The sequence below is a fragment of the Camelus dromedarius genome, chromosome 18, assembly GCF_036321535.1.
Source record: "Camelus dromedarius isolate mCamDro1 chromosome 18, mCamDro1.pat, whole genome shotgun sequence".
Taxonomy (NCBI): Eukaryota; Metazoa; Chordata; class Mammalia; order Artiodactyla; family Camelidae; genus Camelus; species Camelus dromedarius.
The window spans coordinates 12,444,866-12,466,779 of record NC_087453.1 but is presented as its reverse complement, the minus strand read 5'-3'; the positions used below and the strand labels follow the sequence as shown (position 1 = coordinate 12,466,779).

Sequence of the window (21,914 nt, the reverse complement as noted above, 5' to 3'; positions counted from 1 at the left end):
GTTGCCTCCAAGGGGGGATGGAGAGAAATGGATGGAGTCAAAGACAATTAGGAGTGAAAAGGTAGTCCAGTCATGGACTGGATATGGAGTGTGAGAGAGCAGGAGCTGTCTGGTTTGGGCAGCTGGGAGACAGTGGTGCTGTGCACTCAGACAGCCTAACAGACTCTGTTGCCCTCCCGCACGTCCCCTGACCCTCACCATGTCAGTGTTCACTGACTCCTAACTGTTGGCACCTGCATTCCTTTGCCTACATTTCTCTGGTCCCCAAGGAATTTCTCTGGCCTCCAGGGCCGACGTTGCCACAGGAAAGGCAGAAGAGTTAATCAAAAATAGCCATCAACCAGTAACCGATAAAAGTGGGATTATAAATACCCCGGCTCCCTGGCCTCCCAGGGAATGACACTCAGGCACCTGTCTCACACTGGCTCCCAGAGTCCCCATCAGGATTAAGCATGGGATGCCCACAGTGGCAGCTGGCTTCTCAACACACACGCTATTGGATGCCTGCCCCACCCTGTCTCTCTCTTGGGCACCTCCACCGTGGTTTTCCAGAATCATTTCCCAAGTGAACTACCTGCATTCACATCCATGTCTTGGGTCTGCTTCTGGAGAACTCAGACTGAAGCAGATGGGCACCAGGGAGTATCTCAGGATCGACGAGGGGGCTAGGGAGGTACTGTTCTCACAGCCCTTTCTCAGGGGCCTTGAATCCTTGTCCTTTATCTAGGGGAGATGGGCCCACTCCAGGGTGGTGGGTGGGAGCTTGGCTGATTGCCAAACCCATAGCTGCTCCCTTCCATCCTTAACATGTAGAACCAAGTTTTCAATCAGCCAGAAAGGGGCTCTAGGAAGGAAAGCCCCTCCCTAGTCCCAGGGGATAAACCAGGATTGGTCCACCATGCTGAGGCCTGCAGAGGGAAAAGCTAGAGGGTTCACTGAGCCACCAAACCTTCCTGGAAGCATCCACCTCCAGAAATCTTGGTAGACACAGCCACTAAATGAAGCAGAGTAGAGCTGGTTAAAGGCAGACGCCAAATGCTAGATTTGAATCCCCTAATTTGAAGCCGCTTACTGGCTGTGTGACCTTGGGTAAATTAATTAACCTCTCTTGGCTTCCGTTTCCTCATCTGTATTATGAGGATATTAACAATTCCAGGGTCATCTGGTTGTTGGGAGAATTAAATGAGTCAATATATGTAAAAACACTTAGCACAGTGCCTGCATGTAGCAAGTGCTCTGTAAAGTGTTAGCTCTAGGACATTATTACCATTAAGCCAGAGCTTCTCAACCTTAACGTGCCCATGAACCACCTGGGAATGTTGTTAGGAGCCTAAGATGCCGCATTTCTAACAAGCTCCCAGGGGACGCTGATGCTGCTGGGCTGTGGACCACACTTTCAACAGCAAGGGCTAAAGCCACTGTTAGCTGGTGTTGTATAGCCAGGAGCCCAAGGATCTTCACTGTAGAGGGGCCCAACCCTTAAGCGCCCCTTCCCCAGCCCCATAACCCGGTCAGCATGCAGCCTTTACAAAGTTTGCCGTGCCTGTCCTTTGCAGTTCTCACCACACTGCTAGCTGCATGGCCAGTGGGAGGCAGGGTCTCTAAGGCACCCGGCAAAATTATCTGGCACACTGTAGGTGCTAAATGAAAATTCACATGGGAACACCCCTGTGCCCACCTGCAGGAACACACATGCCCAGTGATCCAGTGCAGGGGCAGACACACCCAGCAGCGCCAGGGGCTGCAAGCTAGTGGGGGCTGTTTAAATGCACTGGCTCCCTGTAAGTCTCAGCTGGGCTGGCAGGAGCCCAAGGGGAGGACGGTCACACCCCTTCCTGTTTCAGAGCCTGGCATCTGGGTCCCACCAGTGCCCAAAATACCTCCAGAACAAAGAGGAGGCCAACCACAGCTCAATGTCCCCACCTGTCCCTTTGACCTTCCTTCCTTGCCCAGGTGTTGGGTGTGGTGGCAGGCAGCACCTGGCCAAGCTCCACCAAAAGTCAGCCCCTCTCAGGAGGGCAAGACACTCCCCTCTGCTGAACATAGCACCCTCCAGCCCACCTGATCCTTCCTCAACTGGGCATAAGACAACCCCCACCAAACCTTTTAATAATCATAAACATCATAGCCAACATTTATCCCATGCTTACCCTGTGCTAAGCAAGCGCTAGGTATGATTATATTGGAGGTGGCTCACTGTATCTGCTAGGATGCAATTGGCTACAGGGAGCAAAATACCCAATTAACAGTGGCTGAATCAACAAACAACAATAGCTATTAATTATAATATTGCTTGCTATGTGCCAGTCACTGTTCTAAGTGCTTTTACATATATTAACTCATTGAATCCTTACAACTCTTATCAGGGGTCTGTATTATTATGGACCTCTTTCTACAGATGAAGAAAATGGGCTCAGAGAGGTAAAGTAATGTTCCCAAAGTCACACAGCTCTTAAGAAGCAGAAAATGAGGATGAAACCAGGGTTGTCTGACTCCAGAGTCCTGGCTTTGAAACTGTCTGTAATATAATCAGACTCTCTAGTGCCTTAAAGCACGTGACAGCAAATGACAACAAGAGCTACCTCGCAAGCCCCTGTCATGTGCAGGCATTGCCTCGTTTCTTCTTCACAACACCTGCCTATGCTGCTCTGATTGGACAAGTCATGTGGCCTCTCCCAGCCTTCAGCTCCTCTTCTGCAAAATGGGAATATGGGCTTGACCCACTGCTGCTATTCACTGCACCACGCTGCCATCCCCACGACCTGGTCCTCTGACCTGCCCATGAGGCCAACAGACAGGATGTTTAGCAGCCTCCCTGAAGCTTAGAGAGGATAAGGTACTATGCCCACAGCTGCTCAGGGGGTCAGTGACCAAGCCAGGACTAGGACCCAAATCTCCTGACCCCCTGAAATTCAGCTGGGACCCACTGCTACTCAGATGCCGACAGTATCTTCCTCGAGGTTTCGTTGCCTTGCCGTTTCTCAGGTTAAAGAAAACATTTGTTCCCTTCTTCATCCTCCTCCTCCTCCTCTCCCGCTCCCTTCCGCCTGTCCTCCTCCTCTTCTCGCCCTCCGGAAAGTCTCCCTAGGAGGTGGGTGGAACGGCAGCATCTGCCAAGGCAAGGCCATTCAGAGACAGAGATGCCCGGTTTAGGAGGGGCTGGGGGTGGGAAGGCTTTCAGCCAGCAGCGCCCCTGGCTGCAAGGCAGGGCCAGGATCAGGAGGGGAGCAGAAGGCAGTGGCCAGGCCCTAGTCCTCAGTGGCTTGGATGGGTGTCTGCCCTTGGAAGAGCCACTCGGCAGGACTGTCCAGTGGAACTTTCTGTGACAATGGGAATGTTCTACATCTGAACAGTCCAACACGGCCGGCACTGGACACATGCTGCTACTGAACACTTGAAATACGGCTAATGCAACACAGGCACAGAATATGTCATCTTAATTCACTTACATTTAGATAGCCACATGTGCCTAGGGTCTACTGTACTGGACAGTGCAACACTTAACTTCCCCAAGCACCAATCTCCTCTTGTGCTCTACAAAGATCTTGATGCCTTGGTCCTCCCTAGTCAAGGATGGCTGAGACAGTGAGGAGATGTGGTGCCTCAGAACAAGTCCCGGCTGAGAGTGGGGATGCTGGGGTTCCAGACCTATTATCATGCTGTGTGATCGAGGCCAATCCCCTCAACCTCTCTGAGTGCTCTGGTCACCTGTACAATGAGAAAGTCACTTTGGGTCAAAGTTTCTTTGCCACAGATGGGGTTTAGAGGCACCTGGGAACCCCCTACACAATTATGAGAAGCATGAACGACTATGCATGTGAGAAGAGTGTGTGGATGTGTTAGGATGGATATGTGTGTATAGATCAGGGGAAAGCAGGCCCAAAGCTTTCCCAAAATTCTCAAAGGGGTCCATAATTGCTCCAATGATGAGAGGCCCCAGTCTAGATCAGTCTACTCCCAGGGAGCCTTTTAAAAATGGAGTTCCCGGGCTCCACTCCCAGGGACTCTGATTCAGCAGCTTGGACGCGGGGCCCCATGATCTGTATTTGTAACAAGTTCCCTGCGATTCTGGTGCACGGCCAGTGGAGAGACACATGGGCGAGGAGCCAGTCAGGCCCAATGTTTTAAGACTTGATGTGTGTGAAACTCCTTATCAAGCAGTAGTACATATTTTTAAAAACGAATTGGGATTTAAGGAACTAAGAAAGTAAAAAGGAAATAACAACCCTAACAAAATCCCTCTTGACCCCCTTCTTCATTTACCAACACTGATGTGCCAGCCACTGCGCTATGCTCTTTATAAATATTAACCCATTTAATCTTCATAACAGCCCCTCTATGAGGTTGGTACTATTGTCCCCATTTTACAGACCAGGAAACTGAGACACAGGGAGGTGATCTGCCCAGGATCACACAGCCAGTGAACGGTGGAGCTGGGATTCAGATCTAGACAGTTGGGCACCAGAGTCTGTGCTCCAGTCATACTCCTCACAGCGTCCTTGTTCCATCACCTCCCTTCTGAGGATGAGGACCACCCAGGAGTCCTGAACTAGTGCTCCTTCCCCTGAGGCTGACCCAAGGCTCATGGAGGCGCTTCTCTGTCCCTCCTGCCTCACCCCATGCCAGACACGACTGCAGACCCCACACTCACTTGCCCTCGGAGCCATAGCTGTTCATGCTGTCCTCGATGGACTCGTGGCTGGCCTGGCGCAGTGTCCGGCTGGGCATCTCCACCGCCAGGCCCGTCTCCGTGCTCCTCTGGATGGCCCCCTTCAGCCTCCGGCTGTCCCCTTCTGGGCAGAGAGGCCAGGAGCAATGGGGAGAGAGACACGGGGTGGGAGGGGACAGAGAGACAAGTCCTCTGGTTAGCGTTTCAAAGGCTGGTGGCTGCCCAGTTTCGACATCCATCCATCAATCTCCTCCCACCACCAACCTTACCTGCACCCACCCTCCCTGGGGCAGCCCTGCCCTTTAGACCCACCCAACAAACAGCATCACATGAGTTCTCTAACCTGGCCGATCCATTTACATGTACTCTTTTTTTTTTTTTAAACTGAAGCATAGTTGATTTGCAATATTATGTTAGTTTCAAGTATACAGCAAAGTTATCCAGTTTTTTTTCAGATTATATTCTATTACAGGTTGTTACAAAATATTGAATATAATTCCCTACGCTATACAGTAAATCCTTGTTGCTTTCCTATTTTACATATAGTAGTTTGTATCTATTAGTCTCACATGACTAATTTGTCCCTCCCTCCCTCCCCTCTTTGGTAACCATAAGTTTGTTTTCTGTGTCTGTGAGTCTGTTCTGTTTTGCATATAGATTCATTTGTACTATTTCTAGATTCCACGTGTAAGTGATGTTATACAGTATTTGTCTTTCTCTTACTTCACTAAGTATAATACTCTCTAAGTCCACCCAACATGTACTTCTTGAATTCATTTCTTCCCGCAATCTTCTCCAAATCATCTCCCTCCTCTTCTTCAGCTATTTATTGAGCACCTACTATGTGTCATATTCTCTGTCAAGGGCTTTACATCGATTTAGACCAGGGTTTCTTCACCTCAGCACAACCAGCAATTTGGATGGGTTATCGCTTTGCGGCCAGGCGCTGTCCTGTGCACCGCGGAGGACCTAACAGTGTCCCTGGCCTCTACCCACTTGATGTTAGTAGCACCCTCCCATCCAGGCCAGGCATGGCAATCAAAACTGTCTCCAGACGCTGCCAAATATCCCCTGCAGAGAGGGGGCCAAAAATCAGCCCTGACTGAGGGCCACCAACTTAGACCACTGGCTCTGAAACCTGCCTGCCCAGGTTTGTCTTGGATCTCTTACTGGCAGTGAGGCTTTGGGCAAATTACTAGCCTCTCTGTGCCTCCATTTCCTCAACTGTAAAACAGGAGAACAGGGTTATTATGAGGACAATAGCCCTCTGCCCTTCTATTCCCTCCCTTCCCTCCCTCTGAACATCCTTTCCCTCGTTGGCAGCTCACTCCTTTGCTCCCACTCTGTGATCAAACATCATCTCATCCAAGCTCTCCTGGACCATCTCTTGGCCCCTCCCACCCATCACCCTACTTTGGCTTTCTTGCTGACACTTACCACCCCCAACATGTTGTACACTGTTGGGTTATTGATGCAGAAAGTAAATTCCCTGAAGACAACGAGCTTCATTGTGTTGACTGTTGAAGCCCCAGGGGTGAGAACAGTCTAGCTACTGTAGGTGCTCAGTTAATAACTGCTGGATGAATGGATGTCTGCCCTGAAGGCAGTCTTAATCCTCAGCCACCCGGGAGGCAGCTGAGCCTGCTCTCCCTGCTTTAGCACCCAGGACATGAGGTTAAGGGATTTGTCTGCACTGCAGAGCCAGAAGGCCGGAGGGATCTGACTGCAGGGCAGTCTCTTTACTCCATGCTCCACAGCTGGTGATCAAGGCAAGCTTCACATCTCCCATCACTGCTGGAGGGACTGTGGGTTTCCTAGGGGTGGAGGCAGATCTTTAGTGGAAACTTCCCCATGTCCCCACAGAGTCTGGGATGAGCTGGTAACCTCAGGGCCTTCACCAGTGCTTGCTGACTGACCCACTAGGGGAGAGTATGGCCTCCCAAACCCCATCACCCTGCTCAGCAAGAAGACAGGGAGCTGGGTCTCAGTGCCGGGAAACAGGATGAGGCCAGGACACCTCCTGCTAGCCTCTCCTGGCTGGCCTCCCTCCTCCTAACTCAACAATGGTGTCTCCTTCCTCCCTGACTTGCAGGCAGGCAGACAGACATGCTTCCATGATAGTAAATCCCTTCCTATGTCTCTGACCACTGCCCCCATCCCTATACATTAGGCCCTCACTATCCAGTCCTTGGGTTCTTTCTCGCTCTCTAGAGCCTTCCCCTTGCTGATTTCATTCCCTTGCCACAACATGAGAACCACCCTAAGCAAATAAATCCTATGCCTCAATCTGTAGCTCTTAATTCCATAAAGAGCAATTTTTTCAACTGCATTCTAGACATCACCACCTGGATGACGAGGAGGCTGCTTGAATGTAACCTGGCCAAAACTAACCCCATCCCTGGTCCCACTTCCCTCTACTTCTTCTGACCTATGTTTCCAATTTTCCCAGACATTTAGACTCAGAACCCTCAAGGACCACTCTGACTTTTCCCCCTCTCTCACCAGATGCCAGGTCATATAAAGTCTTTGCCCTTAATATCTCTTATCTCTCTCCTTTTCTCTCCATTTTCACAGTCAACCACCCTAATTGCTCCAAGTCTAAACTATTTTAACAGCCTCCTAACTGGTCTCCCTGCTTCCAACCCAATCATCCTGCAAGTCATTAACAGCTTAGCTATCTTAACATACCACTTCAGACCAAGATATTCCATTCCTAGTAATTGATAAATTCACAGTCAGAAAAGTACACAAAGCTATGCATGAAAAGTTTCCCCCACGTATCACTTACACCAATGAAATGCTGGAATTAACTGTCTGTCAATAGGAGATAAGTTTACTAAATGGTACATTCCCACAATAAAATACTGTGCAGGTGTTAGAAAGAATCATCTAGACCCACATCTACAGTGACATAGAAAGACTGCCTCAACATACTGTGAAGTTAAAAAAGCATTTTGCAGGACAGTATGTAAAACATAAGACCATTTTTGTAAAGCTATAGATAGTGTAGCTTCATCTTTCTCTTTATGCAAAGGCACAGAAAAATCAGGGAGGATGTGAACCAAACTGTAAATGCAGAATAACTGAAGGGAGAGAGACTGTTAGAGGAGATGTGTGGCAGATTATTTTTTGTAACTTTTACATCTAAGGATAAGATATATACAGAGAAGTGCACAAACCATTAGTATATAGCCTGATTAGTTTTCACAAAGTAAACACACCCATGGAACCAGCAGCCAGATGAAGAACTGGAGCATTACCAGAATCCCCAGAGCCCACTTGTGCCCAGTCTCCAGGCTCTATCTCATGCCACAAGGGTTGCCACTATCCTGATCTCAAACATTAGATATTAGTTTTGCCTGTTTTTAAACTTTATATAAAGAGCAAGGCCTTTTGGGGGGGAGGGGCTGGCTTGTTCTGCTCAGTGTTATGTTGACTCTATGAGATCCATCCATATTGTTCTGTGTAGTTGTAGACTGCTTGTTATCATTGCTATATAGTATTCCACTGTAAGAATCTACCTATCCACTGTACTGTTGATGGGTGCTTCATTTTTTTCCCAGTTTGGGGCTATTAGTAATAATACTGCTAATGATTACTTCAGTGCATGGCCTTTGGTGAACATTTGCACCTGTGTCTCTCATTAATATACCTAAGGGTGGAAATGCTGGGTCACAGGGCAGGCATCTGTTCAGTTTTAGCAGATGCTGCCAAATGATTTTCCAAAATAGTTGTGCCAGTTTACAGTCCAATCAGCTCATACTTCTCTTTTGTATGCTGCCGCATCTTTTGAAAGTTTTATAGTTAAACATATTAATTCTAGAATGTAAATGAAGGTAAAATATAAGTTTATAAATAAATCACAACTTTAACCATGCCATGATCCTACTTAAAACCTTAAAATGGCTCCCCACTGCCTGTCAAATGAGGTACCACCTTCATACCCAGGCATTCAAGACTTTCCATTATCTGATTCCCTCCCCACCTGCTCCTGGTTCCCCTCTCAGTCTCCACACCCCAGCCCAGCCGGGCACCTCTTTGCTCCATGCACATCCTCAATAACTTCCTCATGCACATTTTCTCTTCTTTACCTTCCTGCTTTTGTAATCTTCTCTATCAAAATTCTAACCATCCTTCAGAGTTAAGCTTTAAATAACAGTTTATCAAGAACTCACCAAACCCTTAGGGCTGTTGTGAGGATTAAATATAATAAGGTAATGTAATAATATAATAACATTTAATCCTCAGGATACCCTAAATTGGCTGTGGCACACAGTAAGCACTCAGTAAAGGTGGCTATTATGAATATTATTATGTCATTGTGCCAGATGCTATGCCAAGTGTTTTACATAGGCATCTTCTCATTTAATTCTCACAGTAAGTTGTGAGTGTGATAGCTACTATCCCATTTTATAGGGTAAGAAAATGAGGATAAAGAGGGTTAAGTAACTTTCCCAAGGATACACATGGCTACCAATGACAGGGCTGGAATCCAAGCCCATATCTTTCTGACTCCAATAACCATGTTTCTAATGAACCACTAAACTAAACTCACTATGCTCTACCACAGAATTCAAGTGCCATGTCTTCTACAAACCCTTCTCTGATCAGACTTCTTGAGTCCCAGGGACACTTTATCTTCACTTCTATTGATGGTGGTGTGGTTGGGGGTGTGGGTTCTTTGGTCAACTTATTTGATGTCTGTGTCGACCCTGTAAGCTCATTCCGCCTTCATTTCCGTTCAGTACCACGGACAGCACTTGGCATTGCCCATCCCACTAACAGTGTGTTTAATTGAATTGCTTTTATTTTTAGAATGTGTCCTCAAGAAAAGTGCAGATTCTCCAGTAAAGAAAACAAGTAAGCCTCATCTTGTGGTCTATAACCGAATATGAATGTGTTTAATGTACCTTCTCCCAAAAGCAAGTGTTCACAAAGGAACTAACTGGATGATAAAATGATGATAATGATAAATTATCAGATGCCATTCTTTTTAGCATTTACTGTGTACTAGACACTATCATATATATATACACACACATATATATGTTATATATATTAGATTAGTATACAGATAATACATAAATTATAAATTAAATATATGAAAGTATATTTACATATTTATATATCTTTTATGTTTATGTATATATAAAATTCAGCCATAACTCTGAGAGTTGAGTATCATTATCCTAATTTTACAAAAAGGAACCAGGCTCAAAGCAGTTCAGTAACTTGTCCAAGGTTACGCCAGATGGGACACAGCTAGGTTTTAAACCCAGATCTTTGTGAAAACAGATCTTATACTCTTAATCATTAGATATCTCAGAAATGTACACATGGGAGGGAAAGCAAGGACAGGACATGACCATTCTCCATTTTGACATTTTATCCAAGATTCCAAGACTGCCTTTACAACTTTGTTTTCCAGACAAGGAGCCCAAAGTTGAGAGAGGTTATGTGACTTGCCCTAGGTCCCCAGGCTCTAAAATCCTGAAACATGCCACTGACCAGATGTAATCTCACCTCTGTGAGTGGCCCTCTCCAGATACATATCACAGCCTGTGAATCCCTCAAGACACAAGAGCTCTGGGTCAGCGGGTTATTTCAAACCAGCGTGATACTCTAGGGCTGACTGCTTTCCCTTCCCACAGCCACTGCCCTTCTTGTCCCTCCAAGATAAATACCGTGGAGGCTGCTGCCTCTTATTTCTCCATGGTCAGCCTCTCCCTGGCCTAACTATTCCCAATTATTTCAAGCCTCACATGTCTCCCCTACCCAGGTCTTAAAACTCATCTGAAAATCAAAAGCTAAGTTGATGTGCAGGTACTCAGGTCTCCACAGCCTTGATGCTGCCTATGGCTGTGTCTCCAAGGACAGGCCAAGGAAGCACAAAGCCTGAGTGAGAACCCTTCACCTTCAACCTCTTCTTTCTAGAGTTGTCAACATCTGCCTTCCCTTAAAATTAGAGAAAATTCCATTTGGAGGGAACTTAGGGGTCATCCAAACCAATGCCTTCCTTGTGTAGAAGGACAACTGAGGTCCAGAGAGGGACATGAGGCAATGACTACCTTGGCATTAGAATTCAGGTCTCCTAACTGCCAACTTCTTGGCTTCTTTTCATATAAAAGAGCCATTCACTACTATTTGTGGAGCATCTTCAAGAGGCAGCAAACCCTAGTGGTTAAAAGTATGACCTGTTCTGGGAAAAAAAAAAAAAAAAAAAAAAAGGCATGGCCTGGGTTTTAAAGGTGGCCCAGTCACTTAATTTTATTAGTAGTGTGATCTGGAGCAAGTTATTTAGCCTCTCTGTGTCTCAGCTTCTTCCTCTTAAAAAAAAAAAATGGAGAAATAGTATGTGCCTTACAGGACTTTTATGAGGATTAAATGAGGTAATATTTGTTGTTTTACAAAAAGTACTTAGAATAGGGCCTGGCACATAGTAAGTGCTATTTAGTACATGACATATAACTATTTGTTAATTAATTAAGTAAACTGTCTCCATGACTCCTTTTGGGGACACAAATTCAGGCCTGCTTTGCATCAACAAGGTCACAGCTCACACCCCTACCTATTCTTGCCTGGACTACTACAAGAGTCAATTAGCTTGGTGGCTCCCAAGCACTTGCTCGGAGGCCAGTGTAAGTCTGACAGTTTGGAATATGTTGGGAACTTAGTTAAAACACAGATTCCTTGGTTTTCTCTCCTGGAGATTCTGGTTCAGTAGGTCTAGGCTGGGGCCCATGAATCTGTAGTTTAGGAAATCCCCAAGTAACTCAAATGCTTGGTCAGGTGGTCAGCCTCTACCCTAATTGGTGTCTCCAACTGAGAAATGTCTTCTTCTACCAGTTCTCCACTCTGTGGCCTGCACAAACTTTCTAAAACACAATCCTGAACATGTCATCTCTTTGATTTAAAACATCCAATGGTACCCCGTTGCTTGCAGAATAAATTTCAACGGCCTTAACACACAGTGCCTTTCTGTACTGGTCCCAAGCTACATTTCCAGCCTCATTTTTTCTCCCTTTCCCCAGTGTGTGCTACATTCCATTCACATTGAATAATTCCAAACATTCCATGTGACCAGCTCCCCCAAATGTCTTACCCATCAACCTGCATAGGAAATTCTAAGTATTCTCTTCTCCTCTAGAGAAAGGTGCTTTTAAAAACAACTGTTTGTTGAAGTATAATACACAAAAGTATACAATTACATAGTGTATAACTGGAAGTATACAGTTTGATGACTATTACAAAGTACACTCAACTATTGAACCAACACCCAGATCAAGAAACAGAACAATGTCCCCCAAGCCCCTCTTGAGTAAGTTACTTCCCCTCCAAGAGTAGCATTACCTTGGCTTCTAACAGCACAAGTTGGTTCTGCCTATTTTATACTTCCATATACATAGAATCATCTAGAATATATTCTTTACCATCTGACTTCTTTCACTCAACATTATGTTTGTGAGATTCACCCCTGTTGATTGTTTCACTGCAGTTCATTTATTCTCATGGCTTTATTGTCTTACATTGTGTGAATATACCAAAATTATTTTTATTCTTTCTATTATTGATGAGCATTTGGGTAGTGTCCAGTTCGAGGACATTACAAATAACTCGGCCAGATACATTCTTGTATATGTCTTTTGGTGACCATCTCTGTACATTTCTTCTGGGCACATACCTGGGAATGAAATTACTGGGTCAGAGAATATGCATTTGACATGCTCTTTAAAGGGGTTAAGCATGATGTGGACTAGAAAGCTTAATACATTAGATTATCCTTCAGCAGGAAGCAATGTTCTGAAGAAATGAGGCTCAGGACTGGAATATTTTGGGAAGGATAATGAGAAAACTGTCTATCTGGCTTAATTTATATTCCTCAAATGTATTATTTGTTAAGTGAATGTACAGAGGGCGGACAGCACCCAGGACAAGAGAGGGGGGAAGTGAAAAAGGCCTGGAACACAGTAGGCATTCAAAAACTGCTGGAGTTTATAATTAACCTCTTTAAGGGTCAGGGGTCAACAGCTCACTGATATCATCTCTCACTAAACTGTCATTATTTCATTGATTCTAAGACACATATTTTTCAACGTCTCTGAAATTAAGATATGAATGACAACCAACAGCATGTCAGAGTTAAATTCTAACATGTTTTTATCTCTCTTGGTGATACATAAAATAAAGTTGTGACTTGTAATTAGCCAGCCAGGCACATGGGTGAACTGTCCGTGGTGCTGACCAGGCACTGAGGCCTTGGCTTGACTAGGGCAAAGGTGGCAGCTCACAGGAAGGGGAGATCTCAGAACAATGTAACCCCATCCCCTACTTGTTTCTAAACCACAATTCCCTCCTATGGGCTTGTTGATGTCTCTAATTCCACCCTTCCATGTAAAGACAGAAACTCCCACTTACTGGGCTCAACCAGAGCCCATGATGTGTGCATACATTACTTCATCCAAGCCTCACAACCACTATCATCTCCATTTTCAGAAGAGAAAGCTGAATAAGAAAGGTTAGTAAACATGCCCAAGATAGCAAAGCTGTTAAATGGGAGCATGATCTTGGTTCAGTGAAGACCAGAGTATAATTTGCCCTTTAAATCACTTTTCACTGAGGGGTGGGATAGGGTGGGGTGGGGAGTGGGGGTAGGAAGGATCCCGCAGAACTTTTCCCAAGAGGATTTGAAGGGGAAAGAGGAAGAAATCATGAAGATGCAGAGGTGAAAGAGGTAGGAGGAAGGGAGGCAAAGGGGACATGATAGGATTTGAGAACACCAGACATGGAGAAGCTGAAGATTCTGAGAGGATCGACTAGGTAACGGATATAAATGTGCTTTGTGACTCTAAAGGGTTCTGCCCGTGGAATGAAATGTGATTGTCATGTATCCAGTGAAGTATATATTTATTAAGCTCATTTCCTATATCACGCTTTTCTTGGCCTTGGGGATTCTAATAAGACACACACTCCTTGTCTTTAAGGAACTTACAGTCAGTGAATGGGGAGAGGAGATGAAACAGATAATTAGCATTCATTCAACAAACTCTTACTAAGTGCCTATTCAGTGCCAGGGTCTGCGCTGGAGATTCCTAATACAGATGAATTAAACCCAGACCTGGTTGAAACTCCCAGTTTACTGGGAGACAGCCAAGTAAAGGGACAATTTTAACACAAGGTGTTATAATTACAACATAGTACATAGTTCAAGGGCAGAAATATACACAGTATTATGAGAGCAGGGGAGAAGAGTAATTAATACAGCACTGCAAGTAGAGGCAGTGGCTGGGTTGTAAGAAGAATTATTTCAATGCTGAATTATACTTGACTGCAAATAAAATCATAAGATTTTATTGTAGATGAAGTGCTACCTTTTGAGAGACTACAACCAAAAGCTATACCGACAAGTGGAAAACATGTATGGAGAAGGCGAAAATGTGGAACCAAAATGTAAACTGAAGACAAACAGTTCTGAATGCAGAGTAAATGCATTTTGGGGAGGCAGAGGTCCTACACTGAACAGGGATGGCCAGGGAGTCATTCACTCTATTCCAGCTCCCAGTCTACTGAGAGTGTGGGAAGACTTTTTGGAGAAGAAGCATCTCAGCAATCATTGAAAGGAAGATAATTTACATTCCCCACAGGTTTCTCCAGGAAGCCATTCCTTCGGACAAGCTGAGTAAGCTTTGGGAAATGTTGAGTTGTGGGCAAAAGGTAGAGTCGATGGTCCCATCTGGCACTGGGAAGCCTCACAATCCACACAGCTTTCAAGGCTTCCAGGATCTGCCCCAAACCTATACTACAAGTCTGACATCATGCACATACCAGGTGTTCGATCCACACTGGATTACTCATCGTTCACCAAACAGCCCACATACTTCCGTCTTCTTAAGAGCACTGGCTCTGGAGCCTGAATAACTGAGTCTGGGACTGGAAACGTTACTCTGCCACTTTCTGAGTAAACTAAAGAATGTTACTGAACATCTCGGAGCCTCAGTTTCCTTATAAAATAGAAACAGTAATAGAACCCACCTTACACTGTCATAAGGATTAAACATACTGATCAGCTCTCGCCAGGTTGTGCTGCAGTAATAAGTGACCCCCAAATCTCAGTGGCTTATAGAACCATGATTTAGTTCTTGCTCATATTACAAATCCCTTGTGAGTTAGCTATGGTTCTGTCTCATGAATCTTTTTTGGAATCCAGGATGAAGGAGCAAGCCCTATCTGGGACATGCTATTTTCATGGTAGAGGGAAAATACAAATGATGGAACCATGAGATAATTCTTCTAGTTACTGCACTTTTCTCTGTGTATACTTCAAAAAATGTTTTAAATATACAAAAGAAAAGATTAAAGATATGCCTCCCAGTAATGTGAAAAGGCCAAAAGCATAGGGGAGGTCAGAAAGCCCTTTCCCTGGGCACACACGTTGGAAAGAGAACTCATCGAGCTACCAAATGATTTGCTGTAACAAGGCAGCACATAAGCCTATTATAGCACAAGTCCACATTAATTGTGAAATAAATCTTCTCATGTCCCTCGTGGGGCTGAAGGACACAGCATATGTACAGTGACTGTCATGATAAGATAAAAGCACTCAGTAAATTATAGCCACTATTATCAATAATACTCTGAGTCAGACAGTAGCATCTCCAATTCCCAAAAATTCTCAGAAAACTGAGCCTCTGAGAACTGAAGCAGTTTACCCAAAGTCCCATAGCAAGTGAGTGGTGGACAGACAATGCAAAACAAACCTACACCATCCACACAAGGAGTTGAACACAAATGTTCACAGCAGCATTATTCACAATAATCAAAAGGTGGAAACTACCCAAACGTCCATCAACTGATGATTACATAAACCCAATGTAGTAGTATATCTATCTATTGGAATATTATTTAGCTGTAAAAAGGAATGAACTACTGATAAATGCCACAACAGAGATAAGCCTTGAAAATGTGCAAAATGAAAGAAGCCAGTCATGAAACACCACATAGTCCATTTATCTGACTATTTATATGAAATATCCAGAATAGGCAAATCCATGGAGATAGAAACAGATTCGTGGTTGCTAGAGGGCTGGGGTGAGGGGGTACTGAAGCATGATGACTAATGGGTCCAGGTTTCTTTTGGGGGTGATGAAAATGTTCTACAGTTGATTGTGGTGATGACTGCATAACTCTGTGAATATACACTTCAAGTAGGTGAAATGTATGGTATGAGAATTATCTCATAAAGCTGTGTGTGTGTGTGTTTGTGTGTGTGTGTTATTTCCCAGGCCCTGCTATTAACCCCTATTCTACACTGACCCCCAGAGGGTCAAAGAACCAGTAGTGTCGGGATGGGTAAGGCTTCTTCAGGTCAGCAGTGGCCTCTGCAGGGGTGGCAGATGGCTCCAGCTGAGCAAGTGGCCAGCACACAAAGCCTGTTGGGAAGGCCTAGGCTGTGCGGTTTGGACACCAGGTGTGCCATCTTCAAAGCACACATGTGCACTGGGATCCCCACAATGACGCATGGATAAAACATGCAGGGGTCACATGGTGGACAGGGGTTGAATTCCTTACTGACGGCCTCACCAGAGCAAACCTTTCTCTGCCCTAGGTTCCCCACTATCCCCTTCCTCAGCCTACATATGGTCAGCTTCCTTCAGAGCCTATCAGACCCAGAAGAACTAGCCGGGATCACTTGAGACCATGGTACCAGCTGGAATCATCTGGCACTAGTATTCATCGGAGCAAACCCATCTTAGATTAGTGGCTCTTAGCACCAGAGGCTTCTGACAATGCTGGCCTCAAGCAGCACACCCCCTTTTGCTCCCACTCAACTCATCCAAATCCCATGACTGCTTAATAGCCAGTCCCTCTCCGCACCATTCCACAGGATAGCAGCTAACCTGGTGCCCTCCTAAGGCTTTCCAGGTGAGAACCTCCCCACACACCTGCTTAATGCATACTTGTTGGACGGAAGTTCGACCTTTCATTTTCAAACAGTTTAAGCAAATTCCTCCCTTGATTTGGCCTTAGCAGAGCTGCAGAGCAGCTGGGCCCCATCTTGCCTAAAGGACCTAGGTTTCTTTCTATTCTCTCAAATGAGAGCAAGGACCACGGCCGTCTTGTAGGCTGGCAAGGGTGCCTGGCACTCAGCAGGTACTCCATACACTTTCAGGTGGACCAAAGGCTACACTTCCAAATTTCAGCCCTGTGCTTCCCCAACTTTAGTGGGCAAATGAATCAACTGGGGGTCTTGTTAAAAATGCAGATTCTGATTCAGTAGATCCCAGGGAGGCTGGGGTTTCTGCGTTTCTAATGACTCTTAGGTGAGGCTGATGCTGCTAGTCTGTGGCTCACACTTTGAGTAGCAAGACATTAGTCTGTCGATTCCACTCACTCTTTTCTGATTTCTTTGCCTTTCCTGGTTGTGCAAGGATCTCCTTGAGAAGCCGATGAAAGTTATTCTCACTTTCCTTAGAAAAGTACCTGTCAGCACATACACACAGTATGTGGCATAAAATTTTAAAGCTTGCAGTCTGTGGGTTAAAAACCCTTCTTTTGGACAGACGAACCTCAGTTCTCAAGGGAAAGAGGATGCAGTAGGGGACAGAGGGGGAAAAAAGTCTCAGCAGAGTTAGGACTCCTGGGTCTGGTCCTAGCTCTACTATGTGTCTCCTGTGTAATATCAGACAAGTTTCTGCCCTTCTCTGAGCTTCAGTTTCCCCACTATGAGGGAACTGGACTAGATTACGATGACAGATAGGTTTTCTCTTTTTTGCCAACTCTGGTAGCTGTTGCCTAAAATATCCCATGTTAAGAATTCTTAGACTGTGTCTGGATTTGGCAGAAAAGGGTGCCATGATTGATTGGTTATGGCTGCCAGGGTCCCAGGAAAGAGGGGGGAGGGGGCTTTAATTGATTGGTGATATCTGCCAAGGTCCCAGGCCTGGAGGGCCATGGGCTTCCTGCCAAGTATCCAGCCTACTCTGGAGAGCCCTTCCAGCTGTGATATTCCATAATTCATTTAGAGTCATCTTAGATTGGGGAAAGTGAGGTCTGGGCTTGTCCTCAAGGGGGCAGGAAGGGGTAATTCTTTAAGCCGCTGGCTTCTCAAACCTGTCTCCCTGCAGCCCCCTTTGAGACAAGGTAGAAGAATCCTTGCTTCACGGCAGAGAAGGACAGCGTGTCCTTGCGCTCCCATCCTTGGTTATTTTTAACTCCAAGGACAGAGGCGCAGGCAGAGGCTGAAATATAGAAGGGCTGTGGCAGGCCACCCAGCCTCTCGGGGAAGGGAAGCCACCACCCTCCCATCATCACCAAGCTGCTCCATCGTTGGCCAAGTGAGAGTCAAGGCAAGCTGCCAAAGGACAGGGGAAGTTTCCCTTCCTCCCATGTGAATTCTTGCACGCTTCTGCCCTTCCTTGCCTTGGTAGAACTACAGACTTCCTGCCAGTCCCTATCCCATCACACCCTGGATCTGCTCATTCATGCATCCAGCCCACATGTATTTGCCAGGTCTTGTACTAGTGCTGAGGACACAGCATCAAGCAAGATCCTTGTTCACAAAGCCCTTCTGGTCTAGGGTGGAAGACGGACCACAAATAGGACAGTGGAACATTCAGTAGTTACAACTGCGGTGCTTGGAAGAGAACATCACTGTGGTCACCCCACTCCCTCCCTCCAGGCCTGTGAATTCTTCCTCAAGAGCTGAGATAGTCTTCATCTTTCTACCCCTAGAACCAAAGACTTAATCTGGCACAAAGGAGGGTCCACACAGGGAATATTTACTTATTGAACATACTCCATAGAAGACATTATCTGGAGTTTGAGGATCCTGCGGGAGTCTATCTCAGACTAAATGAGATCCATTCACTCATTCATTCACTCACTTGCCAAGCATTTTTCTGAGCACCTTCTATATGTCAAGTACTGTTCTAGGCACTGGAGCTAAAGCAGGGAACAAAATAAGGGAAACCATCTGTCCTCCTGAAGCTCTGATCCAGGAGATGCAAGCAAACATCAAAGCACACAAATATGTGAGGACACAGTGGGTGTTAGAAGGTGATGAGTGGAGGGATGGGGGTTTCGGTTTTAGATGGAGGTCAGGGAGGCCTCACTATGATACATGAAGGAGGTAAAGAAATGAGCCACATGGATATCTGGGGGGAGAGTGCTCCCAACACAGAGGACACAGACATACAGACCGCTCTCCCAGGTTGGGTCTTCAGCCTGAGTGCAGTCTGGGTCTTCAGACCTGCCCTGGCAGCTGAGGGTGATGCCCACACATTGTCCACTGTCCGCAGACCCCACTCCACCCTGAGTCACTGCCTGGTCCCCACGGCATGGAGTCCCCGAGTCCGGGTCACACTGGGTTTGTTAGGTCTAAGGCTTGCCCTGGCTAGCTTCAGAATGCCCCCTGCTTTCAGCCTCCTTCCTGTCCCAGGAAAGGGAGCAGGCATTTCAGCCGCTGAGTTCTCTCTTCCAGGAACTGGCTGTTCAGCTGAATCTCCCTCTACTGGTTGGAAAGCCCTGTTCCCAGTAGAGAAACTGCAGACATCAATAAGGCAGTGAGAAATGCTGTAGCTAGTAGACAGTCCCTGTAATCAGACATATAGACAGGTTCGTTGCTGGACAAGGTGGGTCCCAAGCCAATGGCTCTCATGTTTTTTATTCTGTACAAGTTTTTACTCTGTTGACTTAAGCTTCCCTCTTACAAGCTTTTCTGAGCTTGCTCTCTCCCTTGCATAACTTCAGCTGCCCTATTCCTATCTCTCCTTCCATCCACTTCTTTGATCAGACAAATCCAACTTCCAGTAGCCTCTGACAGGGGAAGAACCCTGGGCTGAGAGTCAAGAGACCAAGCTCTAGACCAGTGCTGTCTGATAGAAATTTCTGCAATGGAATGCTCTGTATCTGCACTGTCCAAAATGGTAGGCACTAGCCACATGCAGCTGTTCAGCACTTTAACTGTGGTTAGTGCAACTGTGGAACCAAATTCTTAATTTTAAAAACTGTAATTAATTTAAGTGGTCACATGTGGCTCATGGCTGTTTTACTGGGCGATACAGCTCCAGATCCAGCTCTGAATATGTTAAGCTGTGAGATCTTGAACATGTTTCCTGTCCTCTCTGGGAAGATGAGGGATGCAATTCGGGAATCTGGAAGGAGGTTGTCTGGAATAGAGACTCAGGTCTGGGGTGAGCTACATCTGGAGTAGATTCTGTTTCTGCCAAATGCCAGCTGTGTGATCTTGGGCAAGTCACTTAACCTCTCTGTGCTTCAGTGTCCCCACTTGTAAATAACAATCGCCTCACAGGCTTAAATGAAATACAATGAATCTGTAAGTGCCTTACTCCCAGTAGGCTCTTGACAAATTGTAGAAGTAGTTTTAGCGGATCTTACAGGAACCCATGTTTCCCTCCTGCCTCTTTGGACAACTCTGATAATAAATTATTATGGAGTGAGTGTCTTACTATAGTCCTGAGCCTTTATTGTGCATTTTATTCAAATCCCTCAATGACCTGAGAGGTAAGTACTATTACTATTTCCATTTAAGAGATGTGGACAGTGAGACACAGAGAGGTTAAGTCATCTGTTTAAGAACACAGCCAATAGGGTAGGACAAAAAAAAGTGGTGGGGTTTAAATGCAGGTCTATTTGGATTTAAAATCTATGTAGTTTTCACCTCTCGTATTAAATAAGTATTTTGTAGACAACAAAGGACTGTACAAATTTGATTTTCAGTATCACTATGTTACAACTAATGGTGATGGTGACTCTGGGCAGAAGGGAAGATAGTTTTGCTGCAGTTGAGCTGTCAATGGAAGGATCCACCCTGAGAGGGTGTGAGCTCCCTTCACTGTCATCCAAGGGAGACAGGACTGGGGTCTGAGGCATGGTCCCCAGATGGGAGACAGGGTTAGCACCATGAATCCCAAATGTGGTTGGACATCAGAATCACCTCGGGAGCTCATGACGAAATAGATTTGCAGATTCCAGCTGAGGTTCCTAATTGAGTCATCAGGGTTGGAGCTAAGGATCCTGGTTCCAGATGGAAGAGCATGGGTGAAGCAAGTTAAGAATCACTGGACTAGTGAAATGCTGCAGCCCCTCTTTACCTAGGAACACCGGATCCTGGAAGCCACGGGAGCTAACAAAGGAACCGAGGACATGCCCTCAAGAAGCATATGATCATTTACGTATAACGAAACCTTGCTCTGTGCCAAGCATTACACCCATGGTCCCATAAGTCTCTTCCTTCTCCCCTCCCCAAGTTCCCTGTCTCCTTCTTCCCTTTTCCAGCTCCAGCATCTCCTCCTCCAAGAAGCCTCTCCTGACTCCCAGAACTAGGGACCCCTCTTTGGGCTTCCCCAGAGACCAGATTTTCATTTGCGGACATCTGCGTCCGCATCCACCCCCGCTACTCCAGGCTGTGATGGGGCTCGTGGTGGTTCACTCAAGTTCGTGTGCCCAGCACCTCGGCCCAGCGTAGATGCTCACCAAACATTTGCAGAGAGGGACTTGCTCTGCTCCACGAAGGATGGGCAGAGGGGGCAGCGAGGAAAGTAACCACTGCAGGAAGGAAGTAATCCAGGTCACCAGGTTCGGAGGAAACAGGACCTACAAATTCTCCCTGCCACTGTTCAGAAGCAGCCTGGGCTATTTATAGCTCACAAGCCTTCTGCTTCTTGCATTTAAATGCCGGGCCAGGCATGGAATGAAATCCTGGGTAGGTCTGTCAGTTTTTAAATTCTTTTTTTTTTTTTTTTACAAGAACAGGAGCAGAAAGCGAGGACAAAAATGAAATGTGGCCATTAGGGTGAGCTGCCTGGTGCTGTCCCTGGTCCTGCCTTGGCAAGTCTGTGGTCTACAGACAAATTACACACAGTTCTAGACCTGATCCTAGAAACCAGAGTGTTCCTGTGGAGAGCAGCCTGTGAAGGTCCTTTTAAGGTGATTTTTAAATAGTGACTTCAGTTTACAAAACAGTATCACAGCATGACCCTGCCTTGGTTTAAACACGCATTCCTGTGCATGCACAAACACACACACATCTATATATATATATATATATATACACACAACTGGAGAGAAATAGCAATGATGGTTAAACATTCTGCTCTTGGATTATAGAATTAGAGTCGTTTTTATTTTCTTTCTGTGTGCTTTCTCTGCATTCTCCGAAAATTTGAGTACACAGAGCATAGACTGAGGATGTTAGACTCAAGGAAATCGGCTCGGCCACTTGCTAGCT

The 21,914-nt window shown here is 45.8% G+C and overlaps 1 protein-coding gene across 2 annotated transcripts in view; it reads right to left on the bottom strand.

Moving 5' to 3' along the window:
• The window catches only part of RIMS4 (regulating synaptic membrane exocytosis 4), a 55,914-nt gene that overhangs the window by 16,149 nt on the left and 17,851 nt on the right, over positions 1–21,914 (bottom strand). Inside the window, exon 2 of one of the 2 annotated variants that reach the window (XM_064475651.1) lies at positions 4,652–4,793. In XM_064475651.1, the coding sequence (XP_064331721.1) occupies positions 4,652–4,793 (142 nt within the window). The remainder of the gene's footprint in view (positions 1–4,651; positions 4,794–21,914) is intronic. The other variant, XM_031433751.2, reaches the window with a different exon arrangement.